The 21,844-nt window shown below is 40.6% G+C and overlaps 1 protein-coding gene across 1 annotated transcript in view; it reads left to right on the plus strand.

The window, feature by feature from the left end:
• Positions 1 to 6,405: 6,405 nt before the first annotated feature.
• The window catches only part of CFAP54 (cilia and flagella associated protein 54), a 125,849-nt gene continuing 110,410 nt past the window's right edge, over positions 6,406 to 21,844 (plus strand). The window contains 4 exon segments of the mRNA XM_075720768.1: positions 6,406 to 6,602; positions 12,557 to 12,662; positions 18,486 to 18,632; positions 20,726 to 20,897. Coding sequence (XP_075576883.1) covers positions 6,406 to 6,602; positions 12,557 to 12,662; positions 18,486 to 18,632; positions 20,726 to 20,897 — 622 coding nt within the window.

Here is a 21,844-nt window from a genome sequence, read left to right on the forward strand (position 1 = left end):
AAGAGTCTATTTTGATCCTGTGAGTACTCCTGGACCAAATGCACAGCAGAGAAAGTGTCATGATAAGGATGCATTTGGCTACTCAGGAGTTATATATACAAACAATAGTGTTATTTCCCAATATAATTTCTATCTACAGCATTTGTAGCAGCTCAGAATTATAACAGCAAATGTGCATCAGGAGACTATGAATAAAAATGCACTGTCATATTTGGCTTCAAGAGAGATTTGGGAAGGTTTTCAGAACTAATTTATTTCTTAGACTAGGCTATACTTCCTCTCATTTAAAGTTTGTCTTGAGAATCTTTATGAAATGAAGAAAATGCATGATGGTTTTAAACAAAACATGTCACTACTTTTTTTCCAAAATCAAATCTTCACTACTAGATGCCTAGCAATCAGCTTAAGCTGAATGCAGCTAAAATAGAATTCATTTCTGTTCTCCATCTCTGCTACTTCTTTTCTCACATTCCACAGAAAATATAACCATCTTGCCTGTCTCTTGGCTCAATAAATTGGATGTTGTCTTTAGGTCAGGCCTCTCCCTAGGTTTTTATACATACAGCTAAGTGTTCTGCATTTTTAGTGTGTTTCTAAGATGCAGCTTTCATGCACATCACTAAAAATCTTGTTCAGACTTTCGCCCTTTCATGATTGGAAGGGATTTACAGGGCTTTTGCCCAGGACTTCTTTACTATCACTCTAAACTAGCCTTAGACATAGCTTCTTCATTAGAAGAACCCCTACAGCTTTCTGAGTTTTGAGATGAGATCTTTGAGTGAGACAAGAAGTTTACCTCCATGATCTGTCTAGCGAACCAAAATTAGTACATCCTCAGAAGAAATATTTGCAGGTCCCTGAAAGTCTTTCCAAAATAAGCTATATCAATTGACACCCACTTGAGTAGAATGTACTTGTAAACTAGAATAAAGCATATCTTAATCAAATAAAGAAAATAACAGGTATTTTAGGCAAACTATCTCGTTGAAGCAATAGTTCCATCTTTTGGCAAGTCACTAATGGACTAATGTGTCCAACTACTACCTTTGGTACTTAAGTCCATAAAGCAAATCTCAAAATCTGTTGTGTTTCAACTTAAACCTCTTACAAACTCAGGCAACTATATAAAAAAACTGCTGCACCTCCCTCCCCAAAGACCGGTTAACCCACTCAGTGCATAACAATACAGCCTGAGTGGGTGAGTCAAATCTCACGGATTGTTCACACAAATATTACACATTCCTACACTTTCTTTGGGGGGTAAAAAAAAAAAATCAACTGAACACGATCACTTCTCCCATATAACACATCTTCTGCAAATCAACTGAAATTCATCTATATGCCTAAGAATACTTCCCTAATGATAAAAAGAAACTGAGAAAACCTTTTGGTGAGCATTCACACTCACAGTAAAAAAAATATTACTTCCATATTATATCCTTGAAAGCTTACACTTCCTCTTTAGAATTTGGCACTGAAACCTTTCATATGATACAACCAAAACACAGTGACAACTGTCACCCCAAACTCGAATGCAGCTCTACAAGAACCTGGCAGTTGCACAGTTCTCAGTCATTGCAGTTCTTTCTCATGTTGATCACTCTTTTCCCTTCTTCTTACTACACTGACACACTAGATCAGAAAGGAAGCCAAGAACCATTTTCAAGTAGAAATTTAGCATTTCCTTCTCTTAGCATTCACTTGCATGAAAACTGTCCCAGATCTGCTTTTGGCATATCTTAAAAGACCATCAGTTGCTTGTCAAAAGATTCACAAGGTTCAGCTACCTTGTTAATGTATGTTCTGGAGTTCAGAGATCACTCCATTGTTTGACAAATTTTACATACTGCTCAGTGACAAGGACAGCACTGGAATACTTTACAAATATGTGTCACCATCTCAGTAAAGGACTCAGACTGCTGCTTTGTTTGAAAAGCAGTGCAATCTTTCCTCCTTAGTTGCTATCTGTATTGTGTCCTAAATAAGCCATTTCCACCATCTTTTCACATTTCCCTACCTTTGCAGTCAGGCATGTACCTTCCTAATTCAGGACATGTTTCTTCATGGTACAGCAAAAAATACAAATGCTGTCAAATCATGACAGTGTATCTCATCTCCTTATTAACTTTTCCATTGAAAGGCAGCAGGTAGCCCTTAGATAAGGTTACAAATCCACAAATTCTGTTTGAAATGTAAAGGCAGATTTAAGTAAGGCAGCTGAGTCTAAAGACACTCACTATTGGTAAGCCACAAGCAGCTCTACCAAACAGCCATAAAACATGAAGGGCAGAGGGATGGGAAGGAAAATGGTGACAGTATAATCCCTCATAGCTGCCCATAAAAGCCCTGTATTCCCACATCTATCTCATCAGTTGTTGGTATAGGCAAGTGCCACAGATTTTGACAGCAATAAACTGGCACATCTGCTGCACCTCTCTGCTTTCTGTACAGGTAGTTATTTGAAAGGTACCTTGATTCCAGCAAGTGGTTTGCCTCCAGTAAGCTTAGTACAAGTTCGTCCTTTTTCTCCTCCCATTGGACAACTTTCATCACATTTATAAAGTATAATCTTGGCATTTGGCAACTTAGTTCACCTCTTCCAGCTATCTGATGGCTTTTTAAGCACCTTATCAGGCATCTTAGAGCTATTCTTTTGCATCATATCTGATTCCCGTATACCATGTGAATAGCAATACTATACTGTCATAGACGTTTCTATTGGTCCTCAACAATGTCTTCCTTGCCTAACTTGCAAACTGAATTTCTCCATAGGAATCAGCACATACCTGCCACTGCTTCTTTTTCTAGAGTTACTTGTTTTTTAAATCCAACAATGCACTGCCACTCAAAGGGGGAGAACAGGATTCTCACTGGCACTTACGGCTAGGCAGGCATACCGCAAGTAGACTAAATGCAGATCCCAGTTCTGAATATGCTGGTCCATAAATATGTTAAACATTATTTTAAAGTCCCATGTCTTCATTAGCCTATCAGCCTGAAAATGCTAAGTGATGGTCCAGAATCACCTCAACTCAGACTTTTTTTCTAAAAACAACAAGAAAGAGATGAGATAAATGTAGCTTTTTCATCTCTGGGGACTGTCAAGTTATCCTGCAGAAGTCTGGTAATACAGCATCCATCACTACCTCTTGTCTCTGAATATCAAGCAGCAAAATCTATAGGCACCGGAAGTCAGGTGTACATTTGCTACAAGCATCCTAGGAAGGGATCTGAACATGCATCTCAGAATTACTCACAGGAAACAAAGTTTGATTGAAGGACTAAATAGGGTTTAGCAGACGTTACCTCAGCCCCTGTACCCTGATACCACTGGACACTCTTCCTGCCCAACTCTGCTGTGATCACACAGTGTTTCCCCCCTTTGTTTGCTCTTAATAACTCCACTGCTGTTCACACAAGTGGAACTGACACATGAGAAGTAAACAGGCAACTTGATGATTTAGCAGCAAAGTTTTTCCCTGTTCCGACTCAAATGTACTCTTGGCCCTATAGCCATGAGAGCAGACAGTTCCTATATGGGTTTTTACTAAGTTAACTCTTTGTGGGTCCTTCTATTTCTGAGGCAGCTTCCTTATATCTGACCTGGCAACATTAAATCACAGGTTGCTATGAGTGCTCTGCTTGGGCCAATCTAGTTACCTAAATTCCGTTCCTTGGGATCCTGTCTGTGCCGAGTCTCCTATAAGACTATCATCTCACCTAGTTTCTCCCTAATTTTACCGTAATTCTGATTACTATCTAAATGTTTACCTACCAATGATGAATAAATCATTAGTCTTCCAATCAACAAATCACTTTTTTTTAGGGTGTAGGGACATAGATAATTGGAAGAATTGCTGTAAACTTTCCAAGTCGTACAGGTACTGATGTGTATACTCCATTTTTGAGGAAATTCTCCTATCATGGTTGCAACTTCAACAGCCATCACTCTCTTACTGTTTTGTATACACCAAGCTTTTCTCTGTAAACATCAGATTATGCATGCTGTAGGCTTCTGAAGAACCTATAATCCTTCTTATGTTAAAAAGTTCTATTCATTTAACTATAACCCTTTTTGACTTTTGGACCCATTGAATGTTAGGTGGAGACTATCTGAAGTGTAAATTTGAGTCGTCTCCAGAACAGTAAAATAGGAGTCAATATTGTAAGCATCCAAAATTGAAATAACATACATGCCATCATGCTTGCTGCAGTGTAGTTCCTTGCTATGGTTCTCCATGGCTTTCCACCCTGGGTGCTGAGAGGGTCACAACTGCCCTCCTTACACTAAACCTCCACCTAGCAGGGAGTGTATACTTCGACCCTGTTGAGCGCTGACCCATGAATTTTAGACTGAACACTCTACATGAGCTGGCTGATCAGCTATGCCCTGGTTAACCTCCCAGTTTAAAGCTTTAAAAAAAAGTTTTTAAAGCTTTTAAAGCTTTAACCAAGCTTTATCTTTACATAGTTCTGTAATCTTCGCCTTTGGGAAATGGCTATACTTCCTTTCTCTTACTGTTTTCTTTGACTCCGTTTGTTTCTATGGCTGAAATGCTAATTCAAACTGCTAATGTTACATTCAGTCCACTATCTGCTAGCCAAATATTACAGAGATGCAAAGTTTTACTCAGCAGTCTCGTTTCCAGTCTCTCTAGTTGCCCTTGAAGCTTCTAGGCACTGCTGCTTTGTTAAGTCCACGATTCTGCGTCCCCGTCAATGTGAAGATCAGCCCTTTAGGATACAGCACCATCTAGTGAAGCGAACTAGCTCAGATACTCATGGGGACTTGAAATGGATGTCACCAGCAGGCTCACAGTGGCACAAGCCGCCTTTCACAAGAGGCCAGTGTTTATTAGTCATCTGGAATCCATCACAGGAAGTTCTTTGGTTAGCGTGGCAAAGCACAGACAAAATCTTTAAATGTAGCAGTAACTGGTCTCCGAGCCAAGTTCTCATATTTCAGTTGTCTTGTAAAATTTCTCTGTACCCAGTGATTTCTAAATCCCAGCATCAGCACCTTTGTGCCATGTCTTTTCATTGCAGGCTTCGTTTTTTACTGCCTCCACAGAAATCTGAGGAACCCCCTCCCTCTAGCACTCGGCCATTTGCTCCCACCTAAATGCACAGCCATTGTCGCTGCTATTAACTCCATGCATATGAATCGCCTGTAATGATTCCTTGCTAACACCTTCCTGTAGTCACACAATACCTGCTGGGCGATGGATCCACACCACTCCCAGCAAGTAACAATACAAAATCAGTGTGTAAAACGAGTCAGACGCGTTAGTCATAATTAAAATTTTTGCATGTTCCCCGTAGTATCTAAATGATTCACACATCATTTCTCTGGCCTGGCTGATGCACTATTTTCTGTTTCCAATCATTCAGCATGCTGATGCTGCATCTCTCCAGTCGTTCAAAGCATAGTTCCTTTCCTATCATCTCTGAATTACTTGGATGCACTTTTCAGGTCCTTCTTCACTTTACCCCTCCCTATTGATCCTTTTCCATTCAATGTCAAGAAACTGCCTCCAACTGGCCCTGGCTGCCGGGATTCATTGCTCAGTCAGCACATTTCTAAGCTTTCACTGTCATGTTTTCAATTAAGCTGTCCCTTACGCTCATCATGACGATGAACATGGCAACACAGCCGGTTTCCTTCAGACCCCTCCCAAACCCCTTTACCATAATGCCTGTAAGGAACTTGGTAACACACAGGTTGCGATGGCCACCTCCTAATAAGGGCCTGGTTGCGCCCTAGTTTGCCACCTTCTTTTTAACAGACAGATATAACCGTTTTAGAGGGTTAGCACACGTTCTTCTTTTATCTGTAGTCGTGCAGTTGGCAGGCTCAGACATGCCTGATGAAACACGTTATTACAAAAAACGTCCCATAAGGTACCTCCTGGCCTTGTCCAAGCTTCCTCCCGCAGCCTTCGCACGGCAAACCACCTCGATACTGCTGCCCCGGCGCACCGTGCCCGCTGAAGCTTCTTCAGCTACCTCTTTGGCGATGTGTAGCCTCAGGGAGAGAAAAAGGCGCTTTCACCTGCTGGGGAGAGGTGCGAGGACTCACGGCTCGTACCCCTCCGGCCGCGCAAGACCCCTCGCTGCACCCCCCGCCCCAGGGGGGTGGGGGGCTACCACCCGACCCCCGAGCCGAAGAGCCCTTCCCCAGGGGGTGAAGGCAGCTTTCATCCCCCGGCCGCCCCTCCTGGAGCGGGGGGCGGTCAGCGGGGAGCTGTCAGCGCCGTAGCCGGGCCCCTGGGGCCTGGGCGGCCGCCCCTGCGCGCCCCGCCGGGCCGTTGCGCGGGGCCGTTGCCCGGGGCCGTTGCCCGGGGCCGTTGCCCGGGGCCGTTGCCCGGCGACGCCGGCGCGTTCCCGCCGCGGCCGGGCCGGAGCATGGCGGAGCCCGCCGGGCCGTCGCTCCCCGCCTCGGTCCCGCAGCCCCCGCCGGCCGCTTTCTTCGGGGCCGTGGCGCCGGGCAACCCGGTGGTAGACAGCTTCGAGGCCGAGCTGCGGGACGTCCTGGGCTTCCTGCGGCGGCTGGGAGGCGCGGGGGAGGCCAAGCCGCAGCAGCACGACCTGCACCGCCGCGGGTAGGGGCTGCGCCGCCGCCCCGCGTCGTCTCCGCGTCGCCACCCGCTCCGGGAGCCACTTGCCGTTCCCGCCTGCCCCTGCCTCAAACCCCCCCTCCAGCCGCTTCCCCTCGGCCGCCTCACGGGAGCTTTCCGCGCCGCTTCCCGGCGGCTCTCGGCCGGCCCTTCCCGGCCCGCCGGCCACCGCCGCGGCGCCCTCCCGGCCCCTTCCCTCCTTCCCGGCTCCCTCCTCACGCCCGCCGCATCCCACAGGCCTGGGAGCCGCTTCCCTGCCGCTCCCCCTGGCCTGGGAGCCAGCCAGGAGGTTGTTCTCCTGGGTCAGCATCTCCAGCTGCGCGCCAAAACACCGGCAATCCGTCCGTCCGTCCCCCCCCCCCCCAAATCTGAACACCTCCTTTTTTAGCACTTCCTAGAAGCTCATGCTTTAGGGAAAAAGCACAAGGTGGTGTGGAAGTTGGCAGCACCGCTGTTGGCTGTAACAGAGCTGCCTGAGCTTTCCGGTAGGAAAATCCCTTCACAGTGCTGGAGCAACTGGCAGCCCACCAGCATGTGCTACTGCGTGCGAGGGTGAATGCGTGTGGGCACCTCAAAAAGATGCGCTCACAGTAGGGCTACATGAGGATAACACCGCACAGCTCTTTTTGTGCATATGTCTGTGTCTACGTTGGTATATTTTTATACCCATAGATGCAGGCAGAGCATATGGCAAGTATAATTGTGCATATTTGTTTGCTCGCATACATGCATATCTGTGGGCATGCATAAATCCAGACTTTGTAATGCAGTTAAGACAGAGCAACTGGAATCAGTGTATGATTCATAGTTCATGCATATGTCTTTTACAGACTGTGCATTTCTCATGTAGCTCTACTGCATTGAGGTACATTATGAGATAAAAGTTCAACTGCTTCTTTTAAGGTAAATGGCTGATTTTCTGTCATTATTATCTGAGCAGTGTTCTATTCTAAATTTACAGGTCTTTAATATAAAAAATGAAGGTTTTCCAGGTTATCAAAATTTCATTCAAAAACAGCACAGAAGTTAGGATACAGGGTGGTTAGCTTATCACTCACCTGCAGCTTCTACCCTTATGTATTTCACTTGGTACTTTCCTAGATGTAGTCCACAAACGACCCTTCTCTGAAAGAGCTGTATACATTTTCAGGAGGTACTCAGATTCTGCTGCCTGGCATTTGTCTTGCCTTTTCTAAGCCATCTGGATTTCTGATTTGTTCATGTGCTATGTTCATCCTCATGTCTAGGCCTAGATCTATCATGCAGGTATCAGTCTCCAGGCTTTTGCCTCTAGTGTTTTGAATCTCAGTATGTTGGCTTTTTGTATTGCCTCAGCAGCTGATTTCAGTGCTTTGCTATTTTTAAGCCTTTCATTTATAGCTTCAGACCTTTTTTTACTTTAGCTGATCAGTATTCTTAATTTGAAAGTTATCCTCTCTAGGCCCCTTAGAGGAAGGAACACCACTCAGTTGTTTCAGACACCACCAAAATTACTGATAATGACCACATTCATTGTATCTTCACATTCATTGTATCTTCTGGTTGGGACCTGGGCATGCAGAATCTGATCTATTTGCAAATGTCATGCCAAGTTATCAGTTTTTATGAACAGTGTCTCTAAGCCTTTCTTTACCTTCTGGAATATTTTGATCTGAGTGGGCTCTGTCTTTTTCAAACGGGTATTTTGTAGATGTGACCCATGCCCACACATATCTCAGTTGGCATGAGAGCATTTTTTCATCCAAAGAATTCTGCAGCATTCATCATGGAGATGAGGACTAATGCTACCTGGTTCTTCATCCCAGAAGTCACTGGTAGTGATGATCCATTCGAGGCCACACGTGGAATACTGTGTGCAGTTTTGGGCCCCTCAATACAAGAAAGACATTGAGGTGCTGGAGCGTGTTCAGAGAAGGGCAACGAAGCTGGTGAAGGGTCTGGAGCACAGGTCTTATGAGGAGCGGCTGAGGGAACTGGGGTTGTTTAGCCTAGAGAAGAAGAGGCTGAGGGGAGACTACTCTCTACAGCTACCTGAAAGGAGGTTGTATCCAGGTGTGTGTTGGTCTCTTCTCCCAAGTAGCTAGCAATAGGGCAAGAGGAAATGGGCTCAAGCTGCACCATGGGAGGTTTAGGTTGGAAATTAGGAAAAATTTCTTCACGGAAAGGGTAGTCAAGTATTGGAACAGGCTGCCCAGAGAGGTGGTGGAGTCACCGTCCCTGGAAGTGTTCAAAAAACAGGTAGACGTGGCACTCTGGGACATGGTTTAATATGTGGGCACCAACATGCCTACATGGTGGTGTTGGGTTGATGATTGGACTGATGATCTTAGAGATCCTATCCAATCTTAATGATTCCTAGTTTTTACTTTCATTATAAATAATCCCGCCACCAAGCCAGGAAACATGAAATTGCTACTCTACCCTTAATTGGTTTAGTGGTGGACTTGGTAGCGTTAGGTTAATGGTTGGACTGGATGATCTTAAAGGTCTTTTCCAACCTAAATGATTCTATGATTCTATGAAAAATCCAGGGCATTGAGAACATTGTGTAACATGAAGCTCCCAGTAGCTCTGCATCCTCCAGCATTCTTCATTTGTATAGGGGTGGTACAGAGGTAGAAGGCTGGAATTCTGATTGTTAGCATATGTTCAAGCAGCTAGCAAAGTCATGGATATTTATTTGTGATTATGAAATTTCAGGGTTGTTTCTCCCTTGCCTCTCATTGTTTGATAACTCGAAGTTGGAGCGTTGCAGAACCAGCCTTAGTTTAGTTTTTCTTAAGAATTTCTGAAGGTAATGGCTATTACAGATGCTTTCCTAAATGCTCTAAAGACTTCTTGCTATGTCATTTGTCAAGCTAGTTTTCCTGGCAGGGGTTGAGATCAAAGTGGTTTTGTTATTAGAGAAGCAAGAAAACCAGCTTCCACATGGCAGCTATGTTCAGTTTAGAAAAATAAAGTTGTCAGCTTCATTCCTCCAAGGCTGTCAGCTTTTGGTATTGATAAGTCAACAGTAAGGTCAAAATTTAGCCGCTTACAGTGTTCTAATGTAAGAAACAAAAATTACTGAGGACCTGCCCTGTACTGGAATCATGAATATTTTCAATCAGAGAAGTAGCAATCAAAAGTATTTTTCCCTCAACTAAATGAGAAGTTGTTTTACCCAATTTCTCTTGGTAATGGGGCCATAAAAGGATTACCTTGAACTATTGATTTTATCTCATGTTGTGTGGCTTAGCCACGCTTATTTAATAAGGCATCTTTTGATCAGTATCAGAGAATCCTTTACTACCTGTAGTAAAGACTTTTTGCCCGGAAGTGTAGCCATGTGGGCCTTACCCTGTGCACACTATTATGGGTTGACCTTAGGGAAAATTTTTTTTATTATTCATAGAGTGGTTGGAAATGAAGAAACTTCACCTCTGAGCTCTGACAGCCCAGGTTTTTTTTAAGAATTCACTTGCTTAACTTGTTATTCTGGTGTCCTACAGCCTGTTTAAAGGAAAGGCTGATGAGCTGTTTGGGAAGTGTCTCACTCTCCTCCTTTGTCTGTGTCAGAGAAACATTCCTGTGTGGTGAACTCACTAACTAGTCATGGCATTGTAGCAGATAGAGTTTACCTTAATCATCCTATTGAAGTGGAAAGTCTAGTCAGATTTGTCACTACTTTACTAAACTAGTTTATTACAAATTTGTTACTCGTTTATTACATCTAAGAATCTCGTGTTAATAAGAGCATTCAAAACAAAAAATGAAGACAGCCTTCACTGGGGACTTTCCACTGATCAGTCGTAAGGAAGCTTATTAGTCTCACCTTCCAGAGTTTTATCCATAGTCATTCTTACTATCAGTTACTTTACAGCCTTGCAACCTGATAATTACAGTTTCTTTTTTCCTTCTTTCTCCCTCCCCACCAGTAGTATCCATCAAGCCTCTTGGACTCTGGAAGTCTTTTCCTAAGCTTCTTCCCTTGACAGTCCAAGGGAACTCTGCTCAGATGCCTGACAGATTCCTTTGCTCTTGGAGCCTCTTTGCAGATTTATCCCTACTAACTGGAGTGGGATACTTCTCTCAGTGTAAGTGAGTAGCCACCCAGACTGTTAACTGTTTATGGATAGACCACAAGGGACTCATTCCCCATTTAGAAAATGCTCTTCATTAGACTGGGCTATGGTTTCCTTTAAAAACATAATGCCCTAGAACATTTTATTCAGATTGTTGCTTTTGGCCTAGTTTGTGCTGTTACTGCCCTTTTCCTTTAGGATGCATCTCTAGAATGCCCTACTTATTTCTTTGCTGTTTACTTTCAAGAACTGAGAATTGTGCTGAGATGATACTTGTAGAAAAAAAGGATTGTGATTGTTGTAATGCTTTGGTGTAAAGATCATTTTGACAGGTTTCTCATACAGCCATCTGTTTCACCTTGAAATGTGAAGGTGGCTTGCCTCACAGCTTTCTGTGTGGAAAAAATGATGTTACTTACTGTGCTTTTTTTATTGGGAATCTTCTTATAAGCTGAAATGAAGAGCTGTCTGGGAGACTGTGAGAATGGATTCTAAGATCATGAATGTCAGAAAAAGCTTAAGAAAGCATCTTGCATTCTAGTCTACCATCACTGTTTTAAGAGATTGAAAAGTTCCAGCTACCTCACACCAGTTAGCACAAGGTTTACATGTGAGAATTCAGCTAGAAGGTTATTTTCAAACATTAATTTCTCTCTTTTCAGTTGTTTTCCTTCCTCATAAGTTGCTACATATGAATAATTTAGATGTTGTGGTTTCACAAGGCACTCTTTGCTGAGGTTTCTGTACAAGTGATTTGTTAAGAGAATAAAAGTAAGAGATGCAACACTGTCAATACTATTAATAATTTGGTAACAGGATTCTTTTCTGAAAAATCCTTGTGCTTATTATTGGTCTGTCTGATCAATCATTGTTTTCCAGTTTGAATATAGCTTTTTTAAAGAAGACTAGGGTGGAAAGGTTGTACACATGAACACACTAACCCATCAAACAGCAATCAGTAGGGACTATAATATTGGTGTGATGTAGTCAGTTCCTCTGTAGAGGAGGCAAACTGCATAGAGCCGGTTACTGTTTATGGGAGGCTTGCTGGTTCAGCCAAATAAGTAATTTGTTACACAAAGTCATCCTTGATGACAGCTGTGGCTAAAATAACAGGCAGAGGCAACAGAAGAGCATTGCAACTATTGCCATAAAATCCTTTCTATTTTAACAAATGTGTCATTTGCTTCTTTCTGAATCCTACCATTTATGATTTAAAATTCCTGAACATTTCATGCCAAATGCAGTTCATCCTAGAGGCTTTCTAATGACTTTCTTCTTTTGTGATTCATGGTATAGCTGTATATATATGAGCTCTATAGCTTTAGGTACTGTAGCTGTATATACTCTATAGCTTTATGGTTTATTCCATGCCTACCAGTTCCTAAGTTTGCTGCTACCTGACATGCATTGTTATTTTGGGATCTTTTTTCCTGCTTTTTTCCATTTGTAGTTTCCAGTCCAATAATTGCTGTGAGCTGTAATCCATTGAGTTTCTTTAAATATCAAATTGTTTCTTCAAACAGAACCTCTCAAATCCTAGCTGAAAGGTGGGACAGATTTTCCACTTGTGACCATATTTGAACAATGCAAAGGGATTAATACTAAGACATTTAAATGAGAATTTACACAGGAGAAAATTCATCACATTTTAAATGTGTGATAAAAACTGGTGACAGAAATGAAACCCAGAAATATCCTTGGCTGCTTGTTAAATCCAGTTTTAATAAGCACTTGTTTTGAAATACATAGAGGTCCAAATAGATTTGGAAGAAAGGGGTTTTCACAATTTGAAGTTTTCCTGATTTGTTTACTTGTTATGACAGGTCTACTGCCAGTTTAATCTGAAACATTTTCTCCTGTATTTTTTTTTAGAGCAAATACTTTGTTTAATATTTGGATCAAGTATAAGCCTCGACTGCCAGAGTGGTATTACAATGAAAAACTTCTGAAAGTTGGCGATTCCCTTGCTCAGATCAAAGTAAGTCATATGGAAACAGAAAAGGCTCAGTCACAGTCTTTGTTTCATTATGTTTCTGTGCTACTTTAATTTTTAATCATATTTTACTGGAAGCTATTTAGAAAGTAGCAAAATCTTTTACAAAATAATTCCAGTGAGAGTTTTGTATCTCTTGCATATATAGAAAATATAGATTTCTATAATAAATTTTCTATGTATGTATTTCCTCTGTACCTGTTGCCTTTTTAAACACCCCCAAATCATTCTTCAATATTTGCTTGAAGTTTCAACACAGTAGAGTACAATATCTGATGTGCCTCTAGACACTGCTTCAGTACAAACTGACAATGATGGAGCAGTGGTGGTTTGTTCCACTGAAATGTCAACTCAGTGATCAGTTAACCAAAAGTGAATGCAAAAAATTATCAGCAGGGGAACAGAGAATAAAAAACAGAGTGCAATTACACATTATACAACTATGTGTATCGATGGTGCTCCTGCGTCTTGCATTCTGTGTGCACTTCTGGTCTCCTCCAAAAAGGTAAATCGCAAGTAAAAAAGATTCAGGAGATAGATTTTTGAAGACCTGAGAGTATTTGGGGGATGTTTCACTACCTGATAACTCTACTTTTATACTCTTACCTAGTAATCTGTTACTGGCTACTGTTGGAGATGGTATACCGGGCTAGTAACTATTGGTCTGACTCTCAGTAAAGCTGGTTTTATGTTATATTCTTATATAATATTTGTCCTTTGTGTCTGCTGGGAAAAACCCTCAAAGGCATGCCACTCGTTACCTCAGTGATATTTGTGTCAGAAGATCACTGGGATCTGAAAGTCTGGGACTTTCAAGGGTAATTACTAAACAACACTCAGAAGCATCTCAAAGATATACAGTTGAAAGCTAGTTGTAAGTCATTCCTTTTAGGATAGAATAAGGGTGTGTGGTCCCGAGTGACACAGTTATGAAGCAGACATACTGAAGGATTACAGAGTTATAGGTTAATTTATTATAAAGGTTCAGTACTTGAAAGGTTTCTTGAGAGAATACACTTAAAGGTTGTAGAGAACTAGCATAATTTAGAGTAATTTAGAGTAAGGGACAGCTCCTAAAGAGATGCTATCTGCTTAGTGTGATTCTGTGTTTGTAATGATCCGTTGATGGAGGTTTCTACTTTTTGCCAGGAACATATTAGAAGGTATTTACTTGGTCAGTAATACTTTCCTAGTTTAAAACTCTGGCTATTTAGTGTGTCTGTGTTATGAGACAGTCAAGTATACATTTTAACTATGTTCTTCAGTCTTTCAGGCCTATTTCAGACACAGATTTTTGATATTAGTCTTCTAAAAAATTGATTGTAACAGAAAAATTATATTTATAGCACAAAAGTTAGTGAAAGTCTATAATTTATTAGTAGAATTCTTCCATGCTTTTGGAAAGTTTTCTCTAACTTCTACTTAATTTTTGAACATAATGGGAATAAAAAATTAGATTAAAGCAATTTTGTATTTTTTTCAGAATAGGAGTATTAAATTTTAATCCTCCCCCCCCCCCAAAAAGAAAAACAGATAACTGACATTGTGTTTAAACTGAAAATGATTTTTAAGAACTTTCTATTGACTTTTGCAGTAGGAAAGCAGTTAAATGCCCATTGTTACCCGTATTCGCCCTTTTTCACTCTTTGCAGCATATGACATGATTAGCTTCCCTCTTTTCACCTAGAAAACAAGAGAGCATAATTGGAAATCATAGAATCATAGAATGATTTGGGTTGGAAGGGACCTTAAAGATCATCTAGTTCCAACCCAGCCATGGTCAGGGGCACCTCCCACCAGACCAGGTTGCTCAAAGCCCCATCCAACCCAGCCTTGAATATTTCCAGGGATGGGGCATCCACAACTTCTCTGGGCAACCTCTTCCAGTGCCTCACCACCCTCATAGTGAAGAATTTCTTTCCTATATCTAATCTAAATCTACCGTCTTTCACTTTAAAGACATTGCCCCTTGTCTGTCACTACATGCCCTTGTAAAGAGTCCCTCTCCAGCTTTAGTGTAGGCCCCCTTCAGGTACTGGAAGGCTGCTATAAAGTCTCCCCAGAGCCTTCTCTTCTCCAGGCTGAACAATCCCAACTCTCTCAGCCTTTCTTCATAGGAGAGATGCTCCAGCCCTCTGATCATTTTCATGGCCCTCCGCCAGACTTGCTCCAACAGGTCCATGTCCTTCTCATGTTGGGGGGCCCAGAGCTGAACACAGTACTCCAGGTGGGGTCTCATGAGAACAGAGCAGAGGGGCAGAATCACCTCCCTTGGCCTGCTGGTCATGCTTCTTTTGATGCAGCCCAGGATACGGTTGGCTTTCTGGGCTGCAAGTGCACATTGCCGGCTCATGTTGAGCTTCTCATCAACCAACACTCCCAAGTCCTTCTCCTCAGGGCTGCTCTCAATCCATTCTCTGCTCAGCCTGTATTTGTGCTTGGGATTGCCCCAACCCATGTGCATGACCTTGCAGTTGGCCTTGTTGAACTTCACGAGGTTCACACAGGCCCACCTCTCAAGCCTGTCAAGGTCCCTCTGGATGGCATCCCTTCCCTCCGGCATGTCGACCACACCACACAGCTTGGTGTTGTCGGCAAACTTGCTGAAGGTGCACTCAATCCCACTGTCCATGTCACTGACAAAGTTGTTAAACAGCGCCAGTCCCAATACTGATCCCTGAGGAACGCCACTCATCACTGCTCTCCTCTTGGATATCGAGCCATTGACCACAACTCTTTGAGTGCAACCATCCAGCCAATTCCTTATCCACTGAGTGGTCTGTCTGTCAAATCCATGTCTCTTCAATTTAGAGACAAAGATGTCGTGCGGGGACAGTGTCAGATGCTTCACACAAATGCAGGTAGATGACGCCAGTTGCTCTTCCCTTATCCACCAATGCTGTAAACCCATTGTCGAAGGCCACCAAATTTGTCAGGCACAATTTACCCTTAGTGAAACCATGTTGGCTGTCACCAATCACCTCCTTACTTTCCATGTGCCTTAGCATAGTTTCCAGGAGGAATCATAGAATCATAGAATCGTTTAGGTTGGAAAAGACCTTTAAGATCATTCAGTCCAACCATTAACCTAACATTACCAAGTCCACCCCTAAACCAATTAAGGGTAGAGTAGAAATTTCATGTTTCCTGGCTTGGTGGCAGGATTATTTATAATGAAAGTAAAAACTAGGAATCATTAAGATTAGAAAATGTAGCAAGATATAATGTATCAAGATAGTTTGATGGGCCATCTGTTGGAGGGACACATCCAATGAAACTGTTCTTCCACTAGTATATCCTTTGCTTATGGAATCCAGCAAGGATAAATGCTATTTATGCTATTTATGGAAAGCATTTATATATGGCTATTAGGTGAGCTTTTCCACAGAACTGGGCAAAGGTATGAGTATCATGGAGATGTTACAAAGTCTTATATATCCTTCACTGCCTCTGCCCTAAAGAATTCCACAAAAGTGTCTTGTCTCCTGAATAAAGAGCAGCAAGCTGAAGCTGAATGTCAATACTCACTGGTAGGTTGAAGAAGGCATATAGAAGAGTCCATAGCTGTGGGGCCATTATAACTGAAGGTATAGGCTCATGGTATAAGTTTAGGAATACTCATAGAAAATCTTAAGGAAACGTCAATAACTACATTTATTAATAGCCCCTTCACTGCCGAACCAATTTCATTCACTGTTTTTCCATGTTCATGTTTTCCTCAAGTTTTCATAGCTTCTGGGCCCTAGGAATTGCTTGGAATATTGCATGAAGCTTTTAGTACTTGGGAACTCCTGCTTTCACAGTATACTCAGTAAGAAGTTATTTCAAAAGTATCAAACCCTGCTCTGTGTACTTTGCATTGGCTTCCCATAGCACAGCTCAAATGTGGTAATTTGGTCCTTATGTTCAAGGTCCTTAATGAACAGGCCCTAGATTGCCTAAAAATAATCCAGAATTCTGAGTAAAGACCTCTGCTTGCAACTTCAATCCTCTCATGTAATGTGGTTTTCTACAGTAAAGGTAAAGTTAGCAATCTTGTAGAAAAAGTTGTTTTGCTGGCCATTTTGAAATGAGCTCTCTTTGGAACTCCGATTTTTAACTGTGTTTCTTTGACTTTACAAATGTAGTTTTCATTGTATCCATTTTTTTCCCTGGAGAAAATAGGAAGAAAAAATATGTGATGGATGTTAGTTACAAATGTGTTGCCTTACTGGAAACAAAAATGTGGTGTAGCACCAAGCTCTGTGATAGGTGGGGTAGACCCTATTCCATACGTACCCCTCTTGACTCCTAGTTGAAAAATTCAACTCCTGGTTGAATTTTAAGCCACTTTTATGTTATATAATATTTAATGATACATAGTCTTTAAAATTGATTATTGAATATGACTAGTCAGTGGATAAGCACCAGCTTAATCTTCTGTCCTGCTATTTTTTTAGTGCCTTCTCACTTTAGATTCCTTTCTATTATACATCTGCTATGTATCTTTTAGGACACACCTAAATTCATTATGTCATATATCTGGAAATTAGCCCATTAGTCATCATACTGATCAATACTGACTCATTTTTTTCCCTTCCCTCTCTGCCTGTATCCGCCTGTTATCTCTGGTCTTATACATATATTTTAAACTGTTTGGGAGAGAAATTACCTTTTTGCTATGTATTAGTAACTAGCTTAATGGGATTCTGATCCATAACTTCAGATTTTATCACAGCCTGAATCTATGTATTAGATTACACAAGTGACCAACTGTGCATAGCTGTCCATGGAAAGTAAAAGTCTCTGTGTATGGCTGCTGCTTTCACACAGCAAAGAGGACAATAGGGCCACATGAGTTAGACTCCTCAGATGGTTAAAAATTCAGGCTGTTACCATGGTGGTAGGAATTTATATTGAAAAAAGTGGGTGCAAGGAAATACTTCTGAATTTTCTGTGATTAAAGATTAAAGGATCATTTTTACAAATACAAATTAGTTACTTTTTCCCCAGAATTTATCATGACTGGTGTGTGTGTGTGCTAGAATTAGCCAAGTTGGTAGAGAAACCTCTAAATAATCTTTGCTGCAGGAAGTGGTGGAGGTGATTCAGTAAATGGCACTTCCACATCTGAGTCAGAGCCATAGTCTCAGCATGATAGAGTGGTTCAACATGCTGCTGGGGAGCTCTGTTTTGAATGAGACATAAAGCTCAACATCCTGTTTGTTAACAGTTCTTAAAGAACCAGTGGCAATTTTCAGGTCTATTAATGCTGACTTCTTGGCCATATGTAAATTCCAGTTGTCACTTGTTTTATTCTCTTTTAGTGCATCTTATTCTTCCTCTTATTCTTTTTCTCTGCTTTTATAAAAAAAGGGCTTTGGCATCAGGCAAACAGGGGAGAGGGAAGTGGTGATGTTTGTATATTGTTTATAAAATTCTACATTATGAAGTACGTTTCTCAGAAATGTAGTATTGTTATCATTACTGTTGCAAAGGTGCAAGACATTCCAGGAACCCTTTGAGTTTATTACATTAGCCCAGCACCATACTTTACAATTGTTCTCGGATATGTCATATTTATGATTAAAATAAACAGAAACTCCCAAAACATAAGCTCTTGTTTTAAGTACTTTAACCTTTCATATGCTGAGAGTTTTCACATTAGAAATGACATTGCTGAATATTTGTATGGAACTTCAGTGTTTTACTTCTAGCTGCTCTTTCACACTGATACCTTTTTACGTAAAGATAATGGAAATGACATGTTTTATAGAAATAGAAATGTAATATACAAACTATAGAAATAACATATTGCTTGCTTTTCAGGAATATAAGTTGGCACTTCTACAGTGCTATGGAAGATACCTTCAGCAGTTCATTTCTGTAAACCTTGATGATGCCACAGATGATGTACATCAGTTTAAATCCACCTTTTTTCCAAATGGTTTCAGAGACAAAAATGCAGCACTTACGGTAGGTTTTCAGGGTTTTTTTTGGTCAAAGACATTCACAGATTCAAAGTAAGTAGCCTGTTTTATCCTCCACAAATGTACTTGATATTAATTAATTATTAAATATAACTAATCTTTAATAGTTTGTCTATAGAGATTTTATTGAGATTTAACAGTCAAATGTATAATATGAACATCCAGAGTTGGTGTATGTTTTTAAGAGGATATAAGTGCTTATGCTTTTGTGGCATAAGCCAACCACTATTAATTTAATGTTAAAAAGGCAATTTTATCTGAACAAGTTATTCTGTAACTGTCTACAGCAGTTTTTGCTCTGAAATAGTTGCTATTAGCCACTGTCAGAATCAGGATACGGGCAAAATTTGATAACTGTCCTGCAATTGTTGCAGAAATTTCTGTACAATGTGATCTAAGAATTGGGCAGAGTGCAAGAGAATTAAAACATTGTCTGTAATTTGTACCATAAACGTACAAAAATACTACATGTAAAAAAAGCTCATGACAGTAAAAAAGCAGGATTGCCTTAGTATCAGTAGCTTACTTGCTCACCCTGAAAAAAAGAGGCAGAATGCTGAATAGTTTCGTAACTGCTCTAAGCTCTGGGAAGCTGAGTGACCTCTAGAGTATGTTGGCATCCTTTTGTGTTAATTGCTTATTGAGGTATGGGCTTGCAATTTATCATTTGTTATCCATGGAAGGAAGTGTTTCAGTAGGTTTAGGGGGAAGGCTAAAAACATGTTAGATTTTATCTTAAGTAGTTCTTTGCTGAGAAGATTTATTTTCAGTACATGGTCGATATTTCAAAGTAAAGTAATGCAAGTTATTCTGTGATCAAGAACAACAAAAGGAAATCATAGGCATCTCCTGTGTATTGAGCTAATCAAATTCATATTCCTCTAGTCAGAGTTAGATTGTAAATAGGTGTTTAGTGAGGAGAAAAAAGCAGACAGTTTGCCTAAAAGCTAGAAGCAGATGTCATGATCGAAGAGATCCTCTGTTCATGTTATTTTTTGTTTTTCAAAAGTAGTTCAGCTTCCTAGAGAGAATATGATCAAAGACTCTGTTAATCCATTTTATTTTGGTTTTCAAAAAATGCTTTGTAAATAAATTTGAAGTTCCAGAGATAGTTTCTCCTGTTTTCTATATGTCTGCCTAGACCTTGAACCAATCATAGTGCCAGATGATATAATGAGTCTATGCTAAAATGCTCGTTCCATAACTTGGCCTTTAGACACCGAGATATCCCTGCATTTTCAGATATGGAATCTAGTTTGACAATGATCTCTACAATCGGAAATGGATAATGATAATGTGTCAGATGATTACATCTAAAGGCTTTATATGTAAATTTTTTGCCAAGTTTCTGTGGCAAAGTTTCTAGCTTTTGTTTTTTAATTTAACACTAAGAAAATCACAGAAATGGAGTTCCAGGGCTTGGAACTTCCAGTTTCAGAGAATTGACTGCAAAAAATAGTATAAATTCAAAATTTATCAGGTTAGTAGGCTTCTGAGAGGTTGATAGTTACTGACTGGCTGTGTCCCACTTAGCTCCTTTTCTCACATGTTGGTTTGTTCAAATGATACTGTACTCCAGACAAGACTGAGATCATATTATGTTAGGTTTTACAAGGAAGAGAAGGAACAATGCATCTGTAGAAGAGAAAAGTAACAGATGAGAGTGAGAAATAAGATATCTGTGATATGGATAGAGAAGTGCAGAAAAGTTAGGACTTGCCTTAATTTACAGAGGACATCTACAGAGAAGCCAAGAATTAAAGCCAGATTCTTTGAATATCAGTTTAATGCTTCGTTTATCCTTTCTTCCTATGCCTCTTTCAGCAGCCCTAGTGCACTAGGTGCATTTTCATCCTGTGACGCAGTGGAAACTTACTCAGGCTAATGGTACAACAACCTTAAAGCTTTAGCACTTTCTCCATGTTCTAATTCTTATTTCAATGTCACTCTGATTTTTTTTTTCTGGTGTGTTTGATCTTTTAATACTCACCATTTTGTTGTACTTTGCTGATGTAAAAACTGACATAGGCATCTATTTTATTTATATATATTAATTCTGCATGTTTCCATATGTTTTAGTTCCATGCTTTGCAGGAGAGGAATGTTTGCATTTATCAGATGGTTTGCAGCAGTGACAGAAATCTCCAGAATGAAGGGTCCCTGCAGACTTGTTTCAATGTCTTGTCCTCATTACGACTCACTATGCAAGTGGCTCTACCTCAGGAGAATTTGTGTTGGCTTATCTACAATGGTACCTCAGGCTTTCCATTTACATTTCTTCGCTAAGCAAACCTGTGGAGGAAAACTTTGTACATATTCTTTATGGTCAACCTAAGGGTCATGAATAAATCTCTAGTTAGTCTTCAACTGCAGTAGAGTTGGTTTGGGGTTTTTTTTTCCCTAAAATAAGGGATTTCTAAATTGAAGTTTCTACATAGTGTGCCTTTTTCAGATGGATTGTTGTAAAAGTAATAGCTTTTTCATTGTAGCTGTGGTTAGAGTGTACTAATAAAATGAAATCTAACAGCATAATAAGGGCATTTTTTTGAGTGAACCCTGATTAAAAAGAAAATAATAAGATTTTTTATCAATAAAATATTTGTGTTAATTTTTTTTTTAAAGAGGATTGCAGATCTAAGAGTAGAAAATGTTTGTCTGTCCATGACATTACATCTTTGTATTTTTTTAAAATGATATTTAATGCTGGAGTTAATGATAATACTATTCTAAAAAATAACATGACATTTACGAATTTGAATCTCTGCATATGATTTTAGTGCGCTACTTATAAATGCATGAATTAGTGTCGTGGTTTAGCCTCAGCCAGCAACTAAGCACCACGCAACCGCTCGCTCACACCCCCTGCCCCGGTGGGATGGGGGAGAGAATTGGAGGAGTAAGAGTGAAAAAACACTCCTGGGTTGAGATAAGAACAGTTTAAGAATTGAAATGAAGTAAAATAGTAATGATAATAATAACAATATAATAATGATAATAACAATAATAATATACAAAGCAAGTGATGCACAATGCAATTGCTCACCACCCGCCGACCGATACCCAGACAGTTCCCAAGCAGCAATCGCTGCTCCCTGGCCAACTCCCCCCACTTTATATACTGAGCATGACGTCATATGGTATGGAATAGCCCTTTGGTCAGTTTGGATCAACTGTTCTGGCTGTGCCCCCTCCCAGTTT

The sequence above is a fragment of the Pelecanus crispus genome, chromosome 1 (genome assembly GCF_030463565.1).
Source record: "Pelecanus crispus isolate bPelCri1 chromosome 1, bPelCri1.pri, whole genome shotgun sequence".
Classification (NCBI taxonomy): Eukaryota; Metazoa; Chordata; class Aves; order Pelecaniformes; family Pelecanidae; genus Pelecanus; species Pelecanus crispus.